At 40.8% G+C, this 19,700-nt stretch overlaps 1 protein-coding gene across 1 annotated transcript in view; it reads right to left on the reverse strand.

Annotated features, from left to right (window-relative positions):
- Positions 1–7,551: 7,551 nt before the first annotated feature.
- Positions 7,552–19,700, reverse strand: part of DOCK4 (dedicator of cytokinesis 4) — a 336,163-nt gene continuing 324,014 nt past the window's right edge. The window contains exons 49-52 of the mRNA XM_054987847.1: positions 18,185–18,257; positions 17,393–17,506; positions 16,562–16,623; positions 7,552–12,131 (exon numbers count right to left, since the gene is read on the reverse strand). Of these exons, the coding sequence (XP_054843822.1) occupies positions 11,706–12,131; positions 16,562–16,623; positions 17,393–17,506; positions 18,185–18,257 (675 nt within the window). The 3' untranslated portion in view covers positions 7,552–11,705. The remainder of the gene's footprint in view (positions 12,132–16,561; positions 16,624–17,392; positions 17,507–18,184; positions 18,258–19,700) is intronic.

The following is a 19,700-nucleotide window of genomic DNA, read 5'->3' on the forward strand; positions in this document are numbered from 1 at the left end:
CTTTCTCCCTCTACTGTAAAGCCCATACTGATGGGAAAGACGGTGTCTCTGCTGGGAATGCCACAACTGATGTAGTCGTTTGCCATGCAGCACCCCATGGCCTCAGCTTCACATTCTGTTTAGGCTATACTCTGTCTCCAAGTCCCCTCTCTCCTCCCTCTCCAAATTTACTTCTTCCAGGACCTCACCCCAGAAACTGAAAATGATGTCTGAATTTGTGCTGGCTGACTCCTGGGTCCCAATTCCATCTAGATGCCTGTCCAATGGCTTCTCACTTCCTTCTTCCTTTATTGTTTTAAGTATCTCACAATGTGGCTCACACCACCAAAGGGGGAATGCAACATAATGTAGAAAAATTCTGGTTTGCACCTGGATTTTCTACCATTGCTGCAAGATAGTGTGATACTTGCCCTATTTTCCTAGCACACAACCCTGGGAAATCAACAAATACCAGTCCAAGACACAGGCCAGTGGGCATAGCCTTTCTTGAATTTGCAAATTGACTTTATTGCACTTCCACCTGTCAATGGCCTAAAATATGTGTTAAATGTTGTGACAGTTTTCTCCAGGCCTCAGAGGTAGGATGCTTGGTCTTAGGTTGCCAGCGTCTCTGACTTCTTATCCCGGCCTCATCTGGATGTGCTCCCTCCATCAACCAGGACATGCTTCATGTTGGTTAGGATCTCCTGCGCATCTTCCATGTGGGTAGAGAGAGGTGAGTGAGGTCCCAGGTTGTCCTTCTTATGCCTTTGCCCCCTTGGTGGCGTGTCCACTGCCTCTCTGGCAAGCCAGACAGCTCCAAGTGCTCTTGCACGCTTTGGTCCCTGGGGACAGGTGAGCCCCTGCCAAGCAGTTGCAGGCTCTTAGCTCTCGATGGAGCCCGTGCGCCTGTTCCTTCCTCCAACCTTCTGCTATCTTGCTCTTGCCTTGCGCCTTGTTCGTGCTCTACCTCTCTCCTTTCCACCCATTCCCTTTCTTGCCTTCTCCCTTTTAAACTTTCTGCCTCCCCGGCAGGTCTCCTCCCCCTCAATGGTGTCCCACCACGTCTCCTGGCCCATCCAGTTCCCTTCCAGCTTGACCACACGAGGTGTGGTGGTGCTATTTAGCACTCTGCTGCCTAGGGGACCTAAGGCCGCCCCCTGGGGCTCTCCCCTCTGAGGTCATGCTGAAGACCGCTGTGCCGCGAGCCTACAGAACTATTTTGCTTAGACCTTACGGCAGACATTACTCCCAGAATCCTTTTCACGTGGTGTGCACATAGTGCTCCAGGGCACACAGTGTACACTCTTCCATGAAGCCGAAAAATCTGCAGTTCTATGTTCTCCCAGTGCAATACATGAGGAAACTCTTGTAATCAAGATTGCTTTTCTGTGCATTGGATGAACAATGTAATTCCTAGAGGGTAGGTCCATCAATAGTTACTTGCAAGGATGCCTAAAGGGAACTTCCATATTCAGAGGTAATAAACCTCTGGACACCAGTGCAGAAGGCAACATCAGGGAAGGCCTTAGCCTCTCTGCCCTCTTCGTTGGTGCTCCAGGGCAACTGGTTGGCCATTTTGTGAAATGGGATGGTGGGCCAAAGGGACCGCTGGTCTGATCCAGCAAGGCTCTTGTTGTGTTCTTATATCATAAGTAACAAAGCTGTAAGTTTAGTATTTTATAACCACAGAAAATTGTTAAATGGAAACAACCACGATCAGCGGAATCCAGGGGAGCTGCTCTTGCTGAACAGCACCACTTCAAACAGTATATTATGAACAGGGGGAAAAACTTCGTAACTCTAGCACACAATTAAGTAAACACTAGCCAAAACTGGGTGGCTCAACCCTGAGTGCTCTTTCCTATTAACCTTCCCATCTATTCCTGGCAGCTGGAGTCGATTCTAGCAAAGTCAAGTCACATCTCACATTTTCAGTTTGTGTACCAATTAAATTATCATAGCTGTTTTTCTTTTCTTTCTGGCACTCTTTGCTCTTCTATAGAGTCATTCTCGAATATCAATTATGGTCAGGCAGAAATTCTGACAGCTGATTTTTACTTGACAATGTGAAAAGGTTTTAATTGGGTAAATGTAGCTGACCTTCCCCATCTGCCAACAGCTTTTTCATGCCTTTTTCAAAGAACTCGTTACTTTAAAAAAAATCTGACTGGTGTGCAGAAAACTGATGTGTTCGTCTCAAAGCAAGGAGAAAGCAGAAAACTAGAATGTTTATCCGGGCTACTTAGAAATTAGTGCATGTGAGTCTTTTAACTGGGAGAGAGGATAGAAGGGAACCCAACTCTATGGGCAGGTAATGCTATGGCAGGATATGGTCATACTGTGCTGATGGAGTTTAATGGGAGACAGTTGGAAGGTAAAAGCACGTTAAGGCAGTTAGAGGAAGAGGTGCTTTCCACCAGGGAGAAGTTTCTATAGTTTGCCATTGCTGCTACAGTTGCTGCTACAGCACAGCAGCAACGGGGCTTCCTTGTGGCTGCTTTCCCTGAAGATTCCTTCCCCAGTTCCCTAGCAGTAGCCAATCCCCCCCCCCCGCTCCACATCCCACCAGAGATTTTTCAGTGTTTTTTAAAAAAATAAGCAAATTAATATTGTTAATATCAAGATAACATAACACTGAATCTCTGTGCAAAAGGTGGACTATAAACAACATAATTGCATAAATTATAACAGTTTGCTTACCATTTTCTATTAATTCCCAGCTTAAAAATAAACTTTTTAAAAGCCTTTAGCCTCTTCTATTGAGGAGATATAAGGGGAATGGCATGTGCCTGTATACGAGTTTATTAGCCAATTAAAAACAAACACAACCACCCCCAAGTCCTCATTGGCTGCAGGGACAGGGAAAATTGATAGCATGTGGGTGGGACTGGGAAAATCTGAACTTTCCCACCCAGATAGCAACCATCCAGGTAATCTTTTCTAAAACCTAGCAGCAAAGCAGGTTTGGAAAAGACTAGAGAAAAACTAGGGAAACCCTAGGAGGTGTATGAATATACAATGATTCTGTGGGGAAACAGGGAAAAAATCCCACCCCAATAGCATCAAAACCCAGGGCAAAGTGATGGAGGGGCAGGAGAGTCACCAACAAGCAAAGCCAGAAGAGTAAACCTTTGGAAGTGCTATGTAAAGTTTGTAGTAGGTCTAATGCATTTGGCTTATGAAACTCGTCTGCAGGGATAAAATTATTTCACATAGTGGTACCTCATGCTCAATTTAGTGGACCACAGTACACTGTTCACCTAGCATCTGCAGAAGAACTCTAGTCTGGTTTTCAGCTTGCAACTCATAAGTGAAGAAAGGAGATGATAACTGCACTTATATACCACTCTTCTAATACAGATTAGTGCCCCACTGAGAGCGGTGAAGAAAGTCAGTGTTATTATTATCCCTACAGTATAGCTGGGGGGCTGGGGCTGAGAGGAGTGGCTTACCCAATGCCACCTGCTGAACTCATGGCAGTAGTGGGATTCAAACCAGCAGAGTGCTGATTTGCAGTCCAGACACTTAACCACTACACTGCAGCAAAAGGTACTAGCTGGAGCAGAATTCCCCCCCCCCCACTCCCCGGCTGCATTCGGATCTCTTTCACTCTGTTATCAAGCTGGTTCCTGAATTGTACAAAAATGTTTGCACTCCTGATTCTGGGACATGTATCCCAATGATGGGCATAGTAAAAAAAAAATTAAAGACTAGTTGATTATTATTGAACTTTCAGGGGATTGGGAGGAGGCTTCTAAAGGACAGAATGACCATTGTGTACCCGATTACACTAGGAACAAGAGCAAGTTTAGAAAGCCTCTGCATCATCCAGGGCCTGGCTCGGTGATAAGGTTAACAAGATTATATGAGGCAGCACTTAACCAAGCATTCTATCCAAATCCATAGCATTCAGGGCATACGCGATATTAAGTGCTACATCAGAGTATGTCACAGAGGGCAGGGAGGCACAGCAGCAGTGCTACTAACGTTCCAGTAGGGTGCAATGGATGGTACAATATCTCCTCATGCCATATCATTTTCAGATAAATAAAGCAAATTAAAGTGAACCAGAGATTCCAAGACTAATAGCAAACCAATGATGTAAAACATGCATTCAAATGCACAATAGAAATTTCCATAATTTATGAACTGTATCAGAACAGTCATTTACAGTTATGGTTATTTGTCTCCTAATTTGTTCTCTAAAAGACTCATTATTCGGACGGAATACTATTCCAGATGTTACCGAACCATTAGTTAATATATTCAAAACCATTACAATGGCGGTATTTTATAAAGTGGAGTTTTTTGTTACACAAGATGGACTAAAATGATAGATAGTTTTATATATTTTGTGGATATTCTCCTGAAAGTCACCAGATGATTCACTAAACTGTATTTGTAATGAATGTCTACCATTCACATACAAGCATTATTGAAAAACAAGTGATCTTTCAAGCAGAGTAGACAAAGATGTTTCAAAACAAACATGTCAATAATAACTGACCCGTAAAACAATGTGTAATAACTGGAAAAGGGATTAACGTTCCTTGTCATGGGATTTCACAGTCTTTTTAAAAGATGGTGTTCTGAGCACTCCTGTTTTCACACTTATAAAAAAAACAGGTTATATCTACAGTGATATTATGTTCTCCAGCTGCTGGGGCTGGTATCTGCATTAAAAATTTAATTTCCCCACTCTGACAACCTACCCTTAGAAGTTATTCTTAGGACTCCAGTTGAACCAGCACTGATCTAGCATAGTGACACCATATCCTGTCTTGTGACATTCTCAAGTGAGTGAAGAGGATGCTAATTAGTTGTTGCTCTTTTAAAAAGGATGGTGTATGCATAAGCCCCAGGAGGAAAAGAAAACATTTTGCAAATAACTGAAGGAAAAGGGTGTGAAAACAAGGCAAACATTAAGGCATTGCTGCATGGGCTTTGTGAATATTCCCCCACACAAAGAAAGCTACACCAAAGAGTGTTCAGCTCCCCAGAAAAAAATGTAAAAGTAAATGTAAATCTCCATCCTTTATCTGGTCCCATTCTGAATCGGGGCTGCATATGCACTTTGCCTTTTATACATTGATAGAGACCTGTGATCACCATTGTGTCACTTTGTGCTCTAATTTGTGCTTGACTTAGTTTACCATTTCTAGGCTGGGGGGACTTCATCTACCAGTAAGCAAAGAAATATTTATTTTGATGCAGAAAATTAATTCTGTAACACTTCCTTTATGCACAAATGTCAGACAATTACTTAAACAGATAGCTATTTATGCTGCAGCATCACCTCTGAAAACTCTTTAATAATGTTCAAATTAAAAAAGAATAAGAAGGATCATATGCAGAGAAGAGAGGAATTAAATTATCTTGGTCTATGGTTGGAGGCACAGGGTTTCTCCATCACTCATAGCACCTGTGATCAGTTCTAGCTAGGTGTGTGTGCTTCAGGTTTCTGATTCAGGGAAAAATGCCCAAATCTGACCCAATCCATAAAGATTTTAGGGTTCCTGAAATGGGGCCAGCATACAATTCACAAATCCCAAATCAAAGCTTCCCGAAGCAATCCAGGTCACTTCGGGAAACTCTGGGGCCTTTTAAAACAGCTCTCTCCCACCACCCCACTTACCTGAGCCTTCCCAGCAGTAGAGGATGAGGCAGCAGCATGGGTGGTGGAGGTGCCAGCTGTGGCCTTCCCTGCTGCCCAGCTAGCTGCTGAGAAGGAGATGGTGGTGGGGGGCAGTGGAGGAGCCAGCTCCAGCCTTCCCTGCTGCCCAGCTGGCTGCTGTGGCAGCAGAAGCGTAGGCAGCAGAGGCACTGGCTCCGGTCTTCCTCATTGCCCAGCTGGCTGCTGCGGAGGCTGTGGTGGCAGCATGGGAAGCAGAGGAGCTGGCTTCAGCCTTCCCCGCTGCCCAGCTGGCTGCTGCAGCGGTGGCGGCACGGGCAGCTGAGGCGCCAGCTCCAGGCCTTCCCGCCTCCCAGCTGGCCGGCACAGCAGTGGAGGCGGGTAGCAGTGTACCCTCCTGCCACCTAGGTGGGCTTCCCTCCCATCCTGAGGTAAGTGGGGTGGAAGGTGGGGGGCTAAGTGGGGTGGGTGGTGGCTGGGAGATCTGGGACAATGCTTTCCTCCTCACTTCGATATGCTCCGAATCTTTACAGAGCATACCAAAGAGATTTAAAGACCCGAATTTGGGGTCTGGAACAGTTTCCCGCTTCCGGTAAACCCAAAGCGGGAAACCTGAATTTCCCCCCGGTACACACCCCTAGGTGTAGCTGGTTCATTAGCTACAGTCATTTCTCAAAAAGTATGATCTGGCCACAGTAATCCAAGCTCTAATCACATCCAAATTAGATCACTATAATATGGGCTTCCTTTGAAAACACTTCAGAAACTTAAATCAGTCCAAATGCAGTGGCTAGGCTACTGTCAGAGATCGGTTACAGGGATCACATTATTTCAAAGTGCAGTATCTCTGTCTTTATATTAAGCACACCAAGGTTTTTTTTTAATAAAATATAAACATTATGGCAATAACTTATTTACAGAGCTCTCTCAATCTTGGCCTTCTCTTCTTCCACACAGGCCCCAATGGAGGAGATACAGAAAGTGAGTGTTATACTTGCCTACCGACTCCTCCCAGGAACTACAATTTAATCATTTTTTTCTGTAGTGCTACACACATCATGCTGAGCTAAAACATCTGCACTGGTTATCCTTGTTCCCATGCACAATTCACAGTGCTGATTCTGAACTTTATGTCTCTAAATGGCTTGGGGCCAGGGTACCTGAAGAAGACCACCTTCTCCCATACTATCCAGCCCACCAGTCAAGTCTGTCTCTCAGGCCCTGACCTCTGTATCCCTGCCTTCAGAGGTGAGGCAGGTGATGACTAGAGGCAGGGCACTTTCTGTGGTGGTGCCCCTTAAGCCTCATCTGTTGCCTGCTTTACTTTCTTTTAGGTGTTAGGATAAAACACATCTTTTTACCCAGGCTTTTAATGGGTTTTGGGGTGGTGGTGTTAACCTGCTTTTTAAAGGTCTGCTTCTGTTTTATGGATAGGTTTTATACGTGCTTGTATCTATTGGATTATATTTTAATTGCTTTTTAAAAATACTGTGGTTTTTCATTGTAAGCTGCCTTGAGGATTCTGAAGAGGCCACATGGAAATATTCTAAATAAATAAATAGAATTACTTATCATAAGCAGTATCATGGAAACTATCTTGTTAATGCAGCTGTAGTCCACACGGCTGGGGCAGGAAGGGTGGTTGCGTGAAGAATACTGTTGCTCTAATAAACAAAATCATTTTTAAGAGCAGAAAAGTATTGTTTGTCCACAACAGGCAAACTGTCTATGAGAATGTTTGTTCTCCTGTAGCAACTATGTATTTATTGGGCAATCTTCTGAACAGACCCTTGGCATGTTATCAAACTCATTACAGAACTGAGTTGGGGGTGCAGAGCAAACCAAAATCAGAAATGAACTTAGATCAATCAAGGAAAGAAGGCTGAAACTTTAATTTCATGACAAACTGATTTACAGTGGAGCACTCAGCAGAAAAACTGTACAATAAAGATCCATCAATTTTATTCTGTATTAAATTTTCTTCAGCAGCCCATGTAGCTATCTGTAAATAGAAACTACATGAAATGTTTTGCTGTCAGTAACATGTGCCATGTGAGAGATTAAAAATGTCACTTAGTCTCAGAAATATACTTTTAAAAAAAACAACTTGAGGAGCACGTCACACTGATTCTGACTATGCGGAAGCACCAGGCAGCACACTTATTCAGCTCTACATATGGAGATGGGGAGGGAATCAAAGTGACTTAATCCAGCTTGTGACACTTTATTTAAATCTCAGACAATATCTTTTTTTTAAAAAAAAACAGCATAAATAGATAGCTAAACAGCTTCAAAATCAGGTTATGCAGACACAAAAATGTTATGAATCAAAAGCAAGCGCTAGTTCAAGAAATTTCAGGACTTCAAAATCAGCAAGGTACAAAGCTAAAATTCATATGCTCCTTTTCCAGTTATGAACACTTTTGCTAAACATAGATATTTCAACATATATTAATATATTTTTTCTGACATTCAAAGTTGTAGAGTCAATATGGCAGAATCATTGTTAAAAGCACCTATGTACAAATAATCTTCCCCCACCCCATGCCCCCTCCCCTTACATAAAGTATTTGGCATAATTATAACAATCTTACTGCATACACAACTGTTTGCTTCTTTTTTCACATAGCTGTACTTCTTATTAAAATTAACCAGTTATGTACAAAAATACTTGAACATTTATTATAGAAAACCTCTATAGCTACCATTAACAGCATATACCTGCTGAAGGTTTCATTGAGGGAATATAAAAAGTGGTCGCTATGTTCCAGTTAAGCTATCAACAAAGTGAACTGTTAAATCAACACGAGCTTCCCAACAAAACAGGGAGATAACTTTTATACGGTATGATTGAAAAATACAGATCATACTTCGGTTGTCAAACAAATGTTACAAACAGTACATAAACAAAAGACAGAGAGATAGAAAAATTTTCTGTACAAGGTGTTTGTGTTAGTCTGGTCCTACAACTGGGCATGAGCTTTCAATAGCTCTACAAGAGCTCTTTTGTGAATGCCACCTAGAACATCAGCCAGCAATACTAAGGGCACTTTCACACAGAGCATAGCTTATGGACTGGGGCTGGGATTCAAAAAAGCCCATTAGCTGCGCACAAGTGGTTCTATATTTTCTTTATATTGCAAATCCTCATACTCCTGAAGTTTTCCCCAATTTTGAGAATGGAATGTCCAGCAGAAAGGGGAACAGAGGCTGTTTTTGAAAAAGGAACCTCAAACCATAATGCAGAGGTTACCCTCCCAGTTCTTTCATTTTGGAAGAAACAAAAGCACTCTTTTAGAACTTCAAACCCACATTGTCCAGACCTCCAGAATTCCTTTATCCCATGCTATTCTGAAGTCATATGTCACCATTTACACTTGGGTAGAGATACTATCTATGTGATAAACTATGGCTTGTTTAAACCTCAGTTTGTTGCACCAAGTCTGGTTAGTGAACTAGATAACAAATCACAGTTCAGAAATCCCATTTAGTCAGCTGCTTGTCTCTGTCCTCACTTCCAAGCAGAGTTCCCAATGATCATTGCACTGCCTGGCTGCTGTTATAGCTTAAGTGTACAGCCAGTTCCTATTAGATGGCTACAGTAAATAGTCAGAGAAAGGAGAACTGCTGTAGTATAGTGGTTAAGTGGTTGGGCTATGAATCAGCACTCTGCTGGTCCAACTCCCACTACTACCATGTGCTCAGCAGGTGCCCTTGGGTAAGCCACTTCTCTCATCCCCAGCTCCCCATCTGTACTGTGGGGATATAACAACACTGACTTTGATCACTGCTCGGAGTGGGCAGTCATCTGTTGGTATGTAAGCACACTGTTATTATTACCAGACTAGGGCAAGCTAAGTCATCTCTTCCTTCACTCTTTGCTAGGGATTTTCAATCCTTCTTCTCTCCCACTTCTTGACCAGTTGCTTCCCTGTATCCCTTATACTTTTTAAACTCTGGAATAAAATAGATCTTTTGCATCCCTCACTTTTACAGTATTCCTTTCTTGCTTCTTGCCATTTCAGCACATTCCCTAACCTTATTTTTGCCCTGAAGTTTTTCTGGTTTTTTTTAAAGTTTGGTGAAAAGCACATGTCCGTGGCTGGGTCATTCATTTGCTTCCTTTGTCATGAGATATAAAGGGCAGTGAGGAGGAAATATGATAGAATGTGGGAAGTGAATTACTTTTGACTGTAACAGTGTTTTGTGTGCAGCAATTTCTACTGATTAGTGTGATCTTTCATCCTGGTGCCTTCTAAATCCCCCCTTGATGATACACCTGTTTGGTGAGCTATCACTAGCATGCTAGAAGGCAGTGGAAGGTAAGGAATGAGGTCCTGAGGAAGCACCATTGATAGCTGGAGTGGTTAGATTTCCCCCCCCAGTGCTCTGTGTACCCATCTACGAAAACTGAAGATGGGCTGGTGGTGGCGGTTTCTACTGAACAAATGGGGATTTTCTCCTTCTGCAAGAACCATAGTACAAGCAAGCTGTGGTTGGGAGTTCCAATTTAGCGCCCACTCTTCATAGTCTGTTATGCAGCCTGCTTTCACTGGAGAGGCTGCCCTGTATCTATTGTGAAGGGCCACACATACATTATTTGTAGTTTATTCCTCTACAATATATGGAAGCAGCAATTGAGAAAGCTTGGGGACCTGCTTCTATGTGTTTTGACAGAAGCTGCAAACAGCAAACACAGGCATCCGTTCACAACTGAGATGACTTGTGAGTATTTTGTACTCCGTATCTCCACCCAAGTACAAATAGCTAACATGAGACTATCATTTTATACCATAAGAAATCTATATGAATTACTGAGTCCACACAGCTGGTTGCTGAGATCTGAGTGTGGGAGACAGGCAGGAAAAGGTACCCGCCTTTTCCTAGACACTTCGTATGCCTCCCATTGTGAGCCATAATGCACATCATGGAAGCTAAAAAGTTTCCAAAATGCACAGGATGGCTGATTAGGTAACAAAAAAGTCATTATAAAGACTGAACCCAGAAGAACTATTCACAAGTTTGCTGTTTAAGCAGAACTCTAGAATTAATGCCCCCTGTCGTTACTTCTTCTAGACATTTATATGGACTTAGTAATTTCCATATTTTTTATCATTTGCTCATTTTAGTGGCCAGTTCTTGGGACACTATTAACATTATCCAGTCAACTTAGTCCCCAAAACAACCTGCAAGTCAACTTACTCTTAAGAAATCAAAGAATTTTTAACATGAACTTTCAAAACATTTGGTGGAAATTCTATAACCAACTCTTAATGGGATTTATTTACCTTTATCAGCTATAGGGAGCTATGAAGTAAACTGCACCTCAATTAAAAACTGGAAAAATGTGTAGATTATGTAGACAAACCACTACCAAAGTGCTGAAGAATTTATCCTTTTTACAAATATTTGAAAATGTATATACATATATATATAATAAAATGTAGAGCTGTGTCAGTAGAAAGAAAGCAACATACAATAATTACTTGTTTCATGAACTCAACTGCAAGAACCTCCTTGAAATTTTACAACGTAATATAACCATTGTTGTTCATGTACAGGTTGAAAATGGGGAGGGAGCCATCTTCAAAATGTTTTGGAAAATTGTAGAAATTAAACTTCCTTGTTATAGAAATATGCCCTTGTTTTGTATATGTAACTTACAGTGCAATCCTAGGAACACTTTCTCAGGAGTAATCCCCCTGAGTAGAAGACTTGAGTAGGATTCTAAGTAACCCTGCTTAGGATACCACTGTTAAACCATGTTATCTTGCATACTCTAAAAAGTATAGTATCATACTAACAAGAGGAGGTGGAAGAGGAATATAGATTTGATTAAACTATGTTTGGGAAAAAAAACTTGTGTAAGATTCAAATTGGTAAGCAGCCCCATTTGCTGTACCTAAAATGAATGAAATTCAGTCCCGTTCCCCACAGTGTCTGGCAACCTAGGTTAATATTTTCATTTAACAAAATGTGCAACGTAACATTAACCAATTTTTTAAAATCATTGCAAAGAATATTTGCAAAAATGATTAAAGTGCCTATGTTAGATGTGTTTTACCACTTAAGTCGTTACAAATGAATTTTTTTATAACTGAGACACTTTTCGCGGAAGAGGCCTAGGCCGAGGGACTTGTTCAGTTCTCTTGCTACTATTTTCCAGATTGTTTGGTCGGACCAACAGGGGTTTGGGTGGCAGTGCTGGCGGATCCGAAGGAATGGGGATGGAAAGACTGTGAGGTAGTGGGACAGGACGCCTCAGTGTCCGTTCATAAACACTGTAAGGAGGTGGAGTCTTACTTTCTTTTCTCACTGGCTCTTCAGAAGCGTTGCAGTTAGAAATAGGTACCAAGTGTTCATTGATTTGAGTTTCAAAGCCAGATGTTTCTGATGTGCTACATCGACTGAGTGAGGAGATGCCACTGCTGTAACTTCCTGACAAGACAGGGGAGTTGGAGATGAGCCCTGAGGAATGATAGTCCACAGGAGACGGAGTAAATGATTGCACTGTACCCTGGGTCAAAGAGAAGAAAGAGAGCTGATTCACATAAAGAAGAAATTGGGAACAGAGGCATTTCTTTGAGGAAGAATGCCCAAGTTATGGATGAATGTTCCTTTACATTACATCAGATTGTCATATGTAGTGCTTAAGGGCTGGTCTAGATAATACATATATCATCCCAACTGCTGGCATTATAGCTACAGTTCTTGCCATGAGTGTCAGTTGCTGCAAATGTTAATCTCCATTGAATGGTGTAAAGGATTTCTTTAAAAACTAAAGAGACTGAAGATTCCATTACCAATAAGCAAGGCTCTTTTTCAACTGGAACGCGATGGAACGGAGTTCCGGAACCTCTTGAAAATGGTCACATGGCTGGTGGCCCCACCCCCTGATCTCCAGACAGAGGGGAGTTTAGACTGCCCTCCGCGCTGGAGATCAGGGGGCGGGGCCACCAGCCATGTGGCCATTTTCTCCGAGAGCAACCCACTGAGTTTCACCACCTCTTTTCCCAGACAAAAAGCCCTGCCAATAAGTTATTAAAAGCTTACTAGAGTAACTTATAGCAGTTAGTATTTTCAATGGAGAACTATAGAAGCATACTCTCCCTTCTCTCAAACATGCGCTGAAAGATACAAAATACCTGGTTTTCTGTGAACATCATGCAAACATCCAGAATCCCATGGGCTAAAAGCAGCACTTCATGAAATTTGTTGAGGTGGATTCTTGAGGTGGCAAGCTACCAACTCAACATATCAAATGTACATAATAACTCTTCTGAACTAACAAAGGAAGACTAGGAGTTGGAACCAGCCAGCTTTTTCACTCATTCTCATCCAATCCCCATCCTTACTACATCCCCCGTACCATATAGCTTTTGTCCATGAAGGTTTCATGGGCAATAGCATGGCCCTTTTGGTGGTCAAAGGGGACCTCGTTCTCCCTTTTCACCAACTGAAGGCCTGGTTTCCCCCCCAGAAGTACCCTAAAAAGAGGCGATGGGCATAAATTTGTATACAAGTTACAGCTATGTACAGTTTAAAAAAAAACCTCACTGTTTGTGTATAGTATTTTCAAGTGGGGATCATTTTACATTCAGGGTCATCTTCCTTTTTGGTCAATATGGTAGGAAGGTGAAAATCTCCCCATAATGACTGCATTGTTTAGACCAGTCCAAATTCCACAAGTATCAAGAATTCATAAAAGCACTGAATGTTTTGCCATTCAAAAAACTAGAAAGACTGAGTGGCCCTACTGTTTAAAAGTGATGTATTAATTTCTCAGCTTCAATTAGAAAGTCTCTGGAATGATTTAAAATGCAATTCATTTTCTATTTAGTAAGTGGTAGTACTGTGCCCTCTAATGTTGGAAAAGGGAATACATATGACAAATTTCATTTTAAAATAATCTATGCTTGCTAAAAAGAAGTTTTCCCATGGCACATAATAAACATAAGAGGCAGCAGTAATATACAGAATAGAGGGTGATTACCTGTTTAGCATACCTTTTATGGATTCTGTTAAGGTGTTAACACCACATACACACAAAGAACAGTTTTAGTGGGAATATAACCCATTTAGAATATAGTGGCATTCCATAAACTAGGGAGCAATGGAACTCCGAGAGATCTGAACCCCTGTTTTAAGGGATATTAATTATTCTATGTTTACTATGCTATGGTTAAACAGGTTGGATACTTCTGCAAACAGTAGACACTAAAATGAACAGAACTAAATGCACGTCTAATTTATCCTGAACGGCCCATGCTGATCTCATCGTTTCAACACAATGACCAAATACGTTTTGCGATGCAAAGAACAGGTGCTTTCAAATAGCATAAAAGCAATGTAGAAAGCAGCTGTACATTTAAACAAGCAATACATTTAAACAAGCAAGCTAATTGTGTGAAGCTTAAAAGTACCCCTAAAATGCTATTTTTAGATCTTTTACAACATCATTAACAATGGCTTATGTAGTAAAATATGCATACATGAAGCACTGTCATATGCTGCTAAGCACTATTAGATTCTATGGCATAAATAATAAGTATTTCAGTGTCTCCAGAGATCAGCTTCAGGTATTCTGCCAACACCAGGTCTTTTACAGGGGGCCAGATATTGGCAGCTCTGCTTAATCTCCTGTTCTACGTTTTAAGTTTCATTGCATGCACTTATTGTGTATGCAATGTAATATTAAGGCTTTGTCTACTACAAGCTTAATTTTATTTAGACTTCTAAGAGTAGAGTTAATTAATTTATTTACTACATTTATTTACTACATCAAAAAGTAATCATGTGCGACTTTAATAAATCATACATCACAAGATCACAAGATTTATCATGTTAATTTCACACCAGAGGGGCATATTTCTAACTAATGTGGCCCTCATGGCTATAACTGGTATTGACCATATGGGAAGTTTTCAAAATTTTCCCATGACATGGGAAATACCAGTTGTCACCATATGGGGCACATTTGTGAGAATTATTCACCTCACAAAACTGACAACATAAAATGACCTTGAAAAGATTTCATATAAAGGATATGTATGAAAGACGAGCACTAACAGACAGCCCAAAGGACCACTTAAGTGGGCAAACCAGCTGCTTTCTCAATGTTTACTTTGTTCTTAATTAGAATTAACAATATTGCACTCAGTGCTTGCCTGAATGACTTGGGATCTTACGTGAGCAAGATTCACAGGCATTCATAGGGTTATTTCTTATTTTTCAGCAGATTGCTGAACTGTTAGCTGTGTGTTAAAAGAGCAACGTGGTTCCATATTTGAAATACTAAACTAAAGGTGGAGGAGAATCTAGCAATGTGGGCCCTGGCCAGCATCTAAAGATCTGGATTCTGTTCTCTTTTTTTGGATTCTACTTTTGGGTGATGTAGCCACTAAGAACTACGCCATGCAACTCATTACAGAGTCCAGCGGCTTGTGCATGCTTTCAGCCTCTCATCTTACTTGGAAAACTACTTCTAGAAATCATAGTAGCTCCACAGATGCACTACCCCTTCCAGGGGAAAAAGTCCTACTAAGAATGCAGAACTTCTTGTGTTCATCTACGTAGCTCTTAGTATTATGTCCCCTGGACTGGATCTGCTAATTTACTTGATTCCCCACTTGTCTCCAATGTCCCTCTGAATGTACATAGTCATTTGTGAGGCTCTCCTTGGAGAGGATTTTGCAGAAGGGGAAGAGAGGGAAAGATCCCCTCCAACAACTTTTTCTATGAATTTTTCTGCTGAACCCATTTAGCTATGTTTGCCCTAACACAATAACCACACACTCTCAACTCTCCCTTCTTTGTATCTGAAGAAGGGAACTCTGACTCTTGAAAGTTCATATCCTGAAAATCTTATTGGTCTCTAAGGTGCCACTGGACTCAAACCCTACTGTTCTACTGCAGACCAACACGACTACCTACCTAAAACACTCTCACAGGTGGCTATATTTGTCACTTAATCATCTTTGACAGAATCTGATCAGCCTTCTTCTGCCTCTCTCTGTCATACCCCCTCTATCATCTAAATAAACACATAAAACTGACCCAGTCCTTTTGCACCCAAGTGGTCTCGGGATGACACAGGTTCTCTTAAATAAAAAGATTAACTTTATTTTAAAATAGAGGAAAAAGGGAAGTTGCATATAACTACATGCATAGACAAAGGGGAGAGAGGAGATATTTTAGATATGAGAGGATGCAAAACGAGTTAAAATAACACAACGAGCGAATGCGACCTGACTTAAGTGATTCTCTGGCTTAAATATTCTGAGCCATGTTGGCCTCAACTGGACTTATACTACAAGGGACTCCTTTTCCCCTGATTGTGCCTGGAAAAGACAACGATAACTTCCTCCTCAGGGTTTTATCAATTTTGTTATAATCACACACCCCTTGCAAGAACAGATGCTCTGTTCCCACTCTGGCTGGTGCTCAGTTGGTTCCTTTTGGAGGAGAAACTCTTTCTCTCTCTTTGGGGCTTTATTATTCATTGCTCTGTTCCCGCTCTGTTCTCTGCTCCTGATTTAGAGATGCTGCCTGATTTGGGAGCTTAATTAGAAACAGAAAAATCATGGGGACTCATGGCACTGCTGAATCCTGAACACAAGCCATTGGCTTGTATGGGAATTCCATGAATAGCAAGGTGTAAGTTCTCATTGTTTCAACAGATGTACCTTGAACTGGAACAGAGAATTCGGATGTTTTCTTTCTATAGCATAATGCTGCCTATTTTCAGGATTTATTGTTTACTTTGAATTTTAATAAAATAGAAATCAAGAAGGATTTGTTTTAACAGCTAACACTGTGGAGTGTAAGTGTTAAGATATACTAGTGTTTAAAGGCAATATGTATGCTAAACATGGGTCAATATTATGAGATGTAAAAGATACAACAAAAAGAATTCTATAACATTGCCTTAGGGCTGGCCAGTAGTACCTTCATTGGAGATCTTCCAGCAGGAGAAGGGGAAACTGAGGTTATATGTCGAGCTGGTGATGCTGTGAACAAGATTAATTAACTCAGTTTAGCAAAACTGATACATATTAGGGAATTAATAATCAATATCCTGAGAACTAGTGATTTAAATAAACATTCTAGCCAGAAATAAAGTTTATATTTGTACAAACACACATTTATTTTAAATGTCTGCTACCAATATGGAAGAAAGCACAGTTCCTGTGAAAGAGCGTAACTCTACAGCCATCCCTTCCTGCTGCTTTCCATTATTTATCTTTGTTTTTATGGCCTCGGGGGCCTTAAGTTGGGTGAAAAGTGTTCAAAACCATTTTAAACAAATAAATCAATAAAACATGCTTGCTCCTTCTCAAGAGTAATTTTTGTGCAGCAGAGGCAACTGATGCCAAGCTTCCCCGGGTTGGTATTATGAGCTAGAAGAAAATTCTCAGTAACAGCATAAGGCAGGTGGGAACTATGAGGCCAGTTATTAACTGAGCTGGAGATAGCTTGTCCATTAATAGTTGATAACACTCAGGGCCTTCCAGTCTGGATGACTATTTCCTATATCAGCAGTTCTGGAAGAAGCCAAAAGATCATTAAAAGCAGAAAAAGAAGACTTGCTGCAAGTGACCATTTCCCGTCTCTGTTATCTAAACACAGCTGAATTTGGGTTTGAGCTAAAAGATCCTTAAATACAGTTTTGCAAAAACAAACCCAGAGCAAAATCTGAGTTCAAATCTAATCTGCAGCAGCACATTCCCAATGACTACTGTGGGTACTAAACCCAAAGACTAAGGTTTATGCATATACCAGTTTGCATGGGCCGTGGTGGTACGGGAGGAGACATTAGCTTTCCACTCTCTGACATATTTCTGGCTTCTTTCCCACTGTCCAAGCTCCAGCTGCTGGGAGTGCTGTTTACAGCTGGAAGAGAATGGCAAATGGGCATTAATATTTTCATCTGCCAGGAGTTAACATAAAACATATAGCTACCTTTAAAAAAACCCCAACTAATCATCCTTATAGAGATACCTAAATAGAGATTCAGTATCCTTCAGATTCAGTTATCCTTCCCTCATTACAGAAGTTTTGGCTTAATCCTACATGAATTTAGTGAGCAAGTCCGTATTTACTTGTTGGTTTGTTTGTTTTGGTTATATTTCCTACTGTAACTGACCCTTTTTTACTGTACATTTTCTTATCTACTGGAATATATTAACTGTGGCACTGACTACAATTTAGCACAGTAAAAGCTTTGTTGTCTGATACCTGATTACTCTGAAAGTTCACTTAACCAACATCGCCTGCAGGCAGGCCCCTCTCCCTTCACCACCAAACCTCTGCATCTTCCAGGGTGCACACTCCCCATTCCCACCTCTTCAGCTGGCCAGCTTAATGCCTCTAGCATGAGGAGGGCTGTCACTATGATGCTCCCCATGGGATGGGATTTGGTCACTGTGGATTTCACTGTGTAGAGGGTGGGGCAAAGCAATAAGCCTAAGTATCTGGCACATTTGATTAACTGACAGCTGCCCTTCCCCAGGGTGCCAGGTAACAAAGCTTTTACTGTACCACCTTTAAAGAAATATGATTTGTGCTTACCCTTCTCGGGACCAGATAAATTAGGATCACTTCGAGGCAAAGCGCCATCTCCAATGTGATTGAACACAATCCTCTAGAAATTCAGAATGACACATTTTTATGACAGCATTTGTATCGAACATTTTTTAAATAATTAAAATTGGGAATGAATGCCATTTCAAAGGACGTGTAAATCAGACTAAACTTATAGAGATGACATATTTTGTTTAGTTAAGACTCTTAACTATTGCTCTTAACTTAGGGGAATATAGCTATAAGAGATAAGAACAAGGACAATTTCATTTTAATAATGCATGTAGAAACACAAGAGAAGGTACTTCTGGTATAAGTAAGGCACGCTCTAGTTCACTGTTCATAAATCAGTTGTTGCAATGTAGTACTTTCTAAGCATCCAAAGATGCCAAAGACTTTCTTGAGATATAGCAACATTCATATTGTGCCTGGACAACTTTTATTATCCCAGTTTTAATCGCAGCTTGATATTGTATGAACACATATAATAACCATATAAACAAATATAATAATCATATAATTAAGTCTAACAACTTGGATGTACTTTGTTACAGGGAAAAAACACAATTTTAAATCAACTTATACTAATTTTTGACCAGTTTGGAGTATTACCCCCCAGCCCTTACCCAGAAACCTAATAATGAACCAAATGCAGTTCCCATGTCTCCTTCTAAAGTATTGATTTTGTAAAGGATGCAACGCAAAAATATACAGACTTTGAGTTAAAATATGTAATTAAGTAGAAGACTGGATAATAAACAAACATATAGAATAGGATTAGTAGATTCCAAAGGGTGAAGTGATATAGAGAACTACATTAATTGGCTGTTGATGTTAAACTGCATTTCTAGCCTACATCCTAAAGAACAATGCTTCTGTCCAAAGCTGCCCTGTAAAAAAACAAGGCTAGCAATTGCAACATTTGCAAGAATGAAGAATATAGCTTCTTTTTTAGTGGAAATGTTCAGAAACCGGCCAAGGAATTGAAATCATTGGTTTAAAAAAATGGAAGCAAACTCATAATAAATACTGCCAAATATCCAAGACAAACAATACATGTATGACTGCAGCAAATCATGGAATAATTAAGAGGAAAGAAAAGAAAAAGATAAAAAAGAATTTGGTAACTACAAAGAAGCAGAGAGCAGCTGGATGCCAAGCTTTGCCACTAGCAAGAGACATGCAGCCATTTTAACTGGCAAATATAGTATAAGCACAAGACAGGTAATGACAGATCAGCCCGCGTCCATCTTCTCATAATATAAAACTGCCCGGCTGACGACTGGCCTGACACAAAGGCAACTTGATCTGACAATGTAAAATGTGCATTTATCAAATATGGGCAAAATTCAAACTGGCTGCATGTTGAAAACTGGATGAGCAAAAGCCATGCATACTACCATACTGGCCCATGTTTACTCAATCTACTCCTTACAAAACTGGTCAAATTACGTAATAAGATTTGGTATCGTTTTCGGATTATGTGGAACTACAGCAAGAAGGC

This window comes from Eublepharis macularius, chromosome 9 (genome assembly GCF_028583425.1).
Source record: "Eublepharis macularius isolate TG4126 chromosome 9, MPM_Emac_v1.0, whole genome shotgun sequence".
NCBI lineage: Eukaryota > Metazoa > Chordata > Lepidosauria > Squamata > Eublepharidae > Eublepharis > Eublepharis macularius.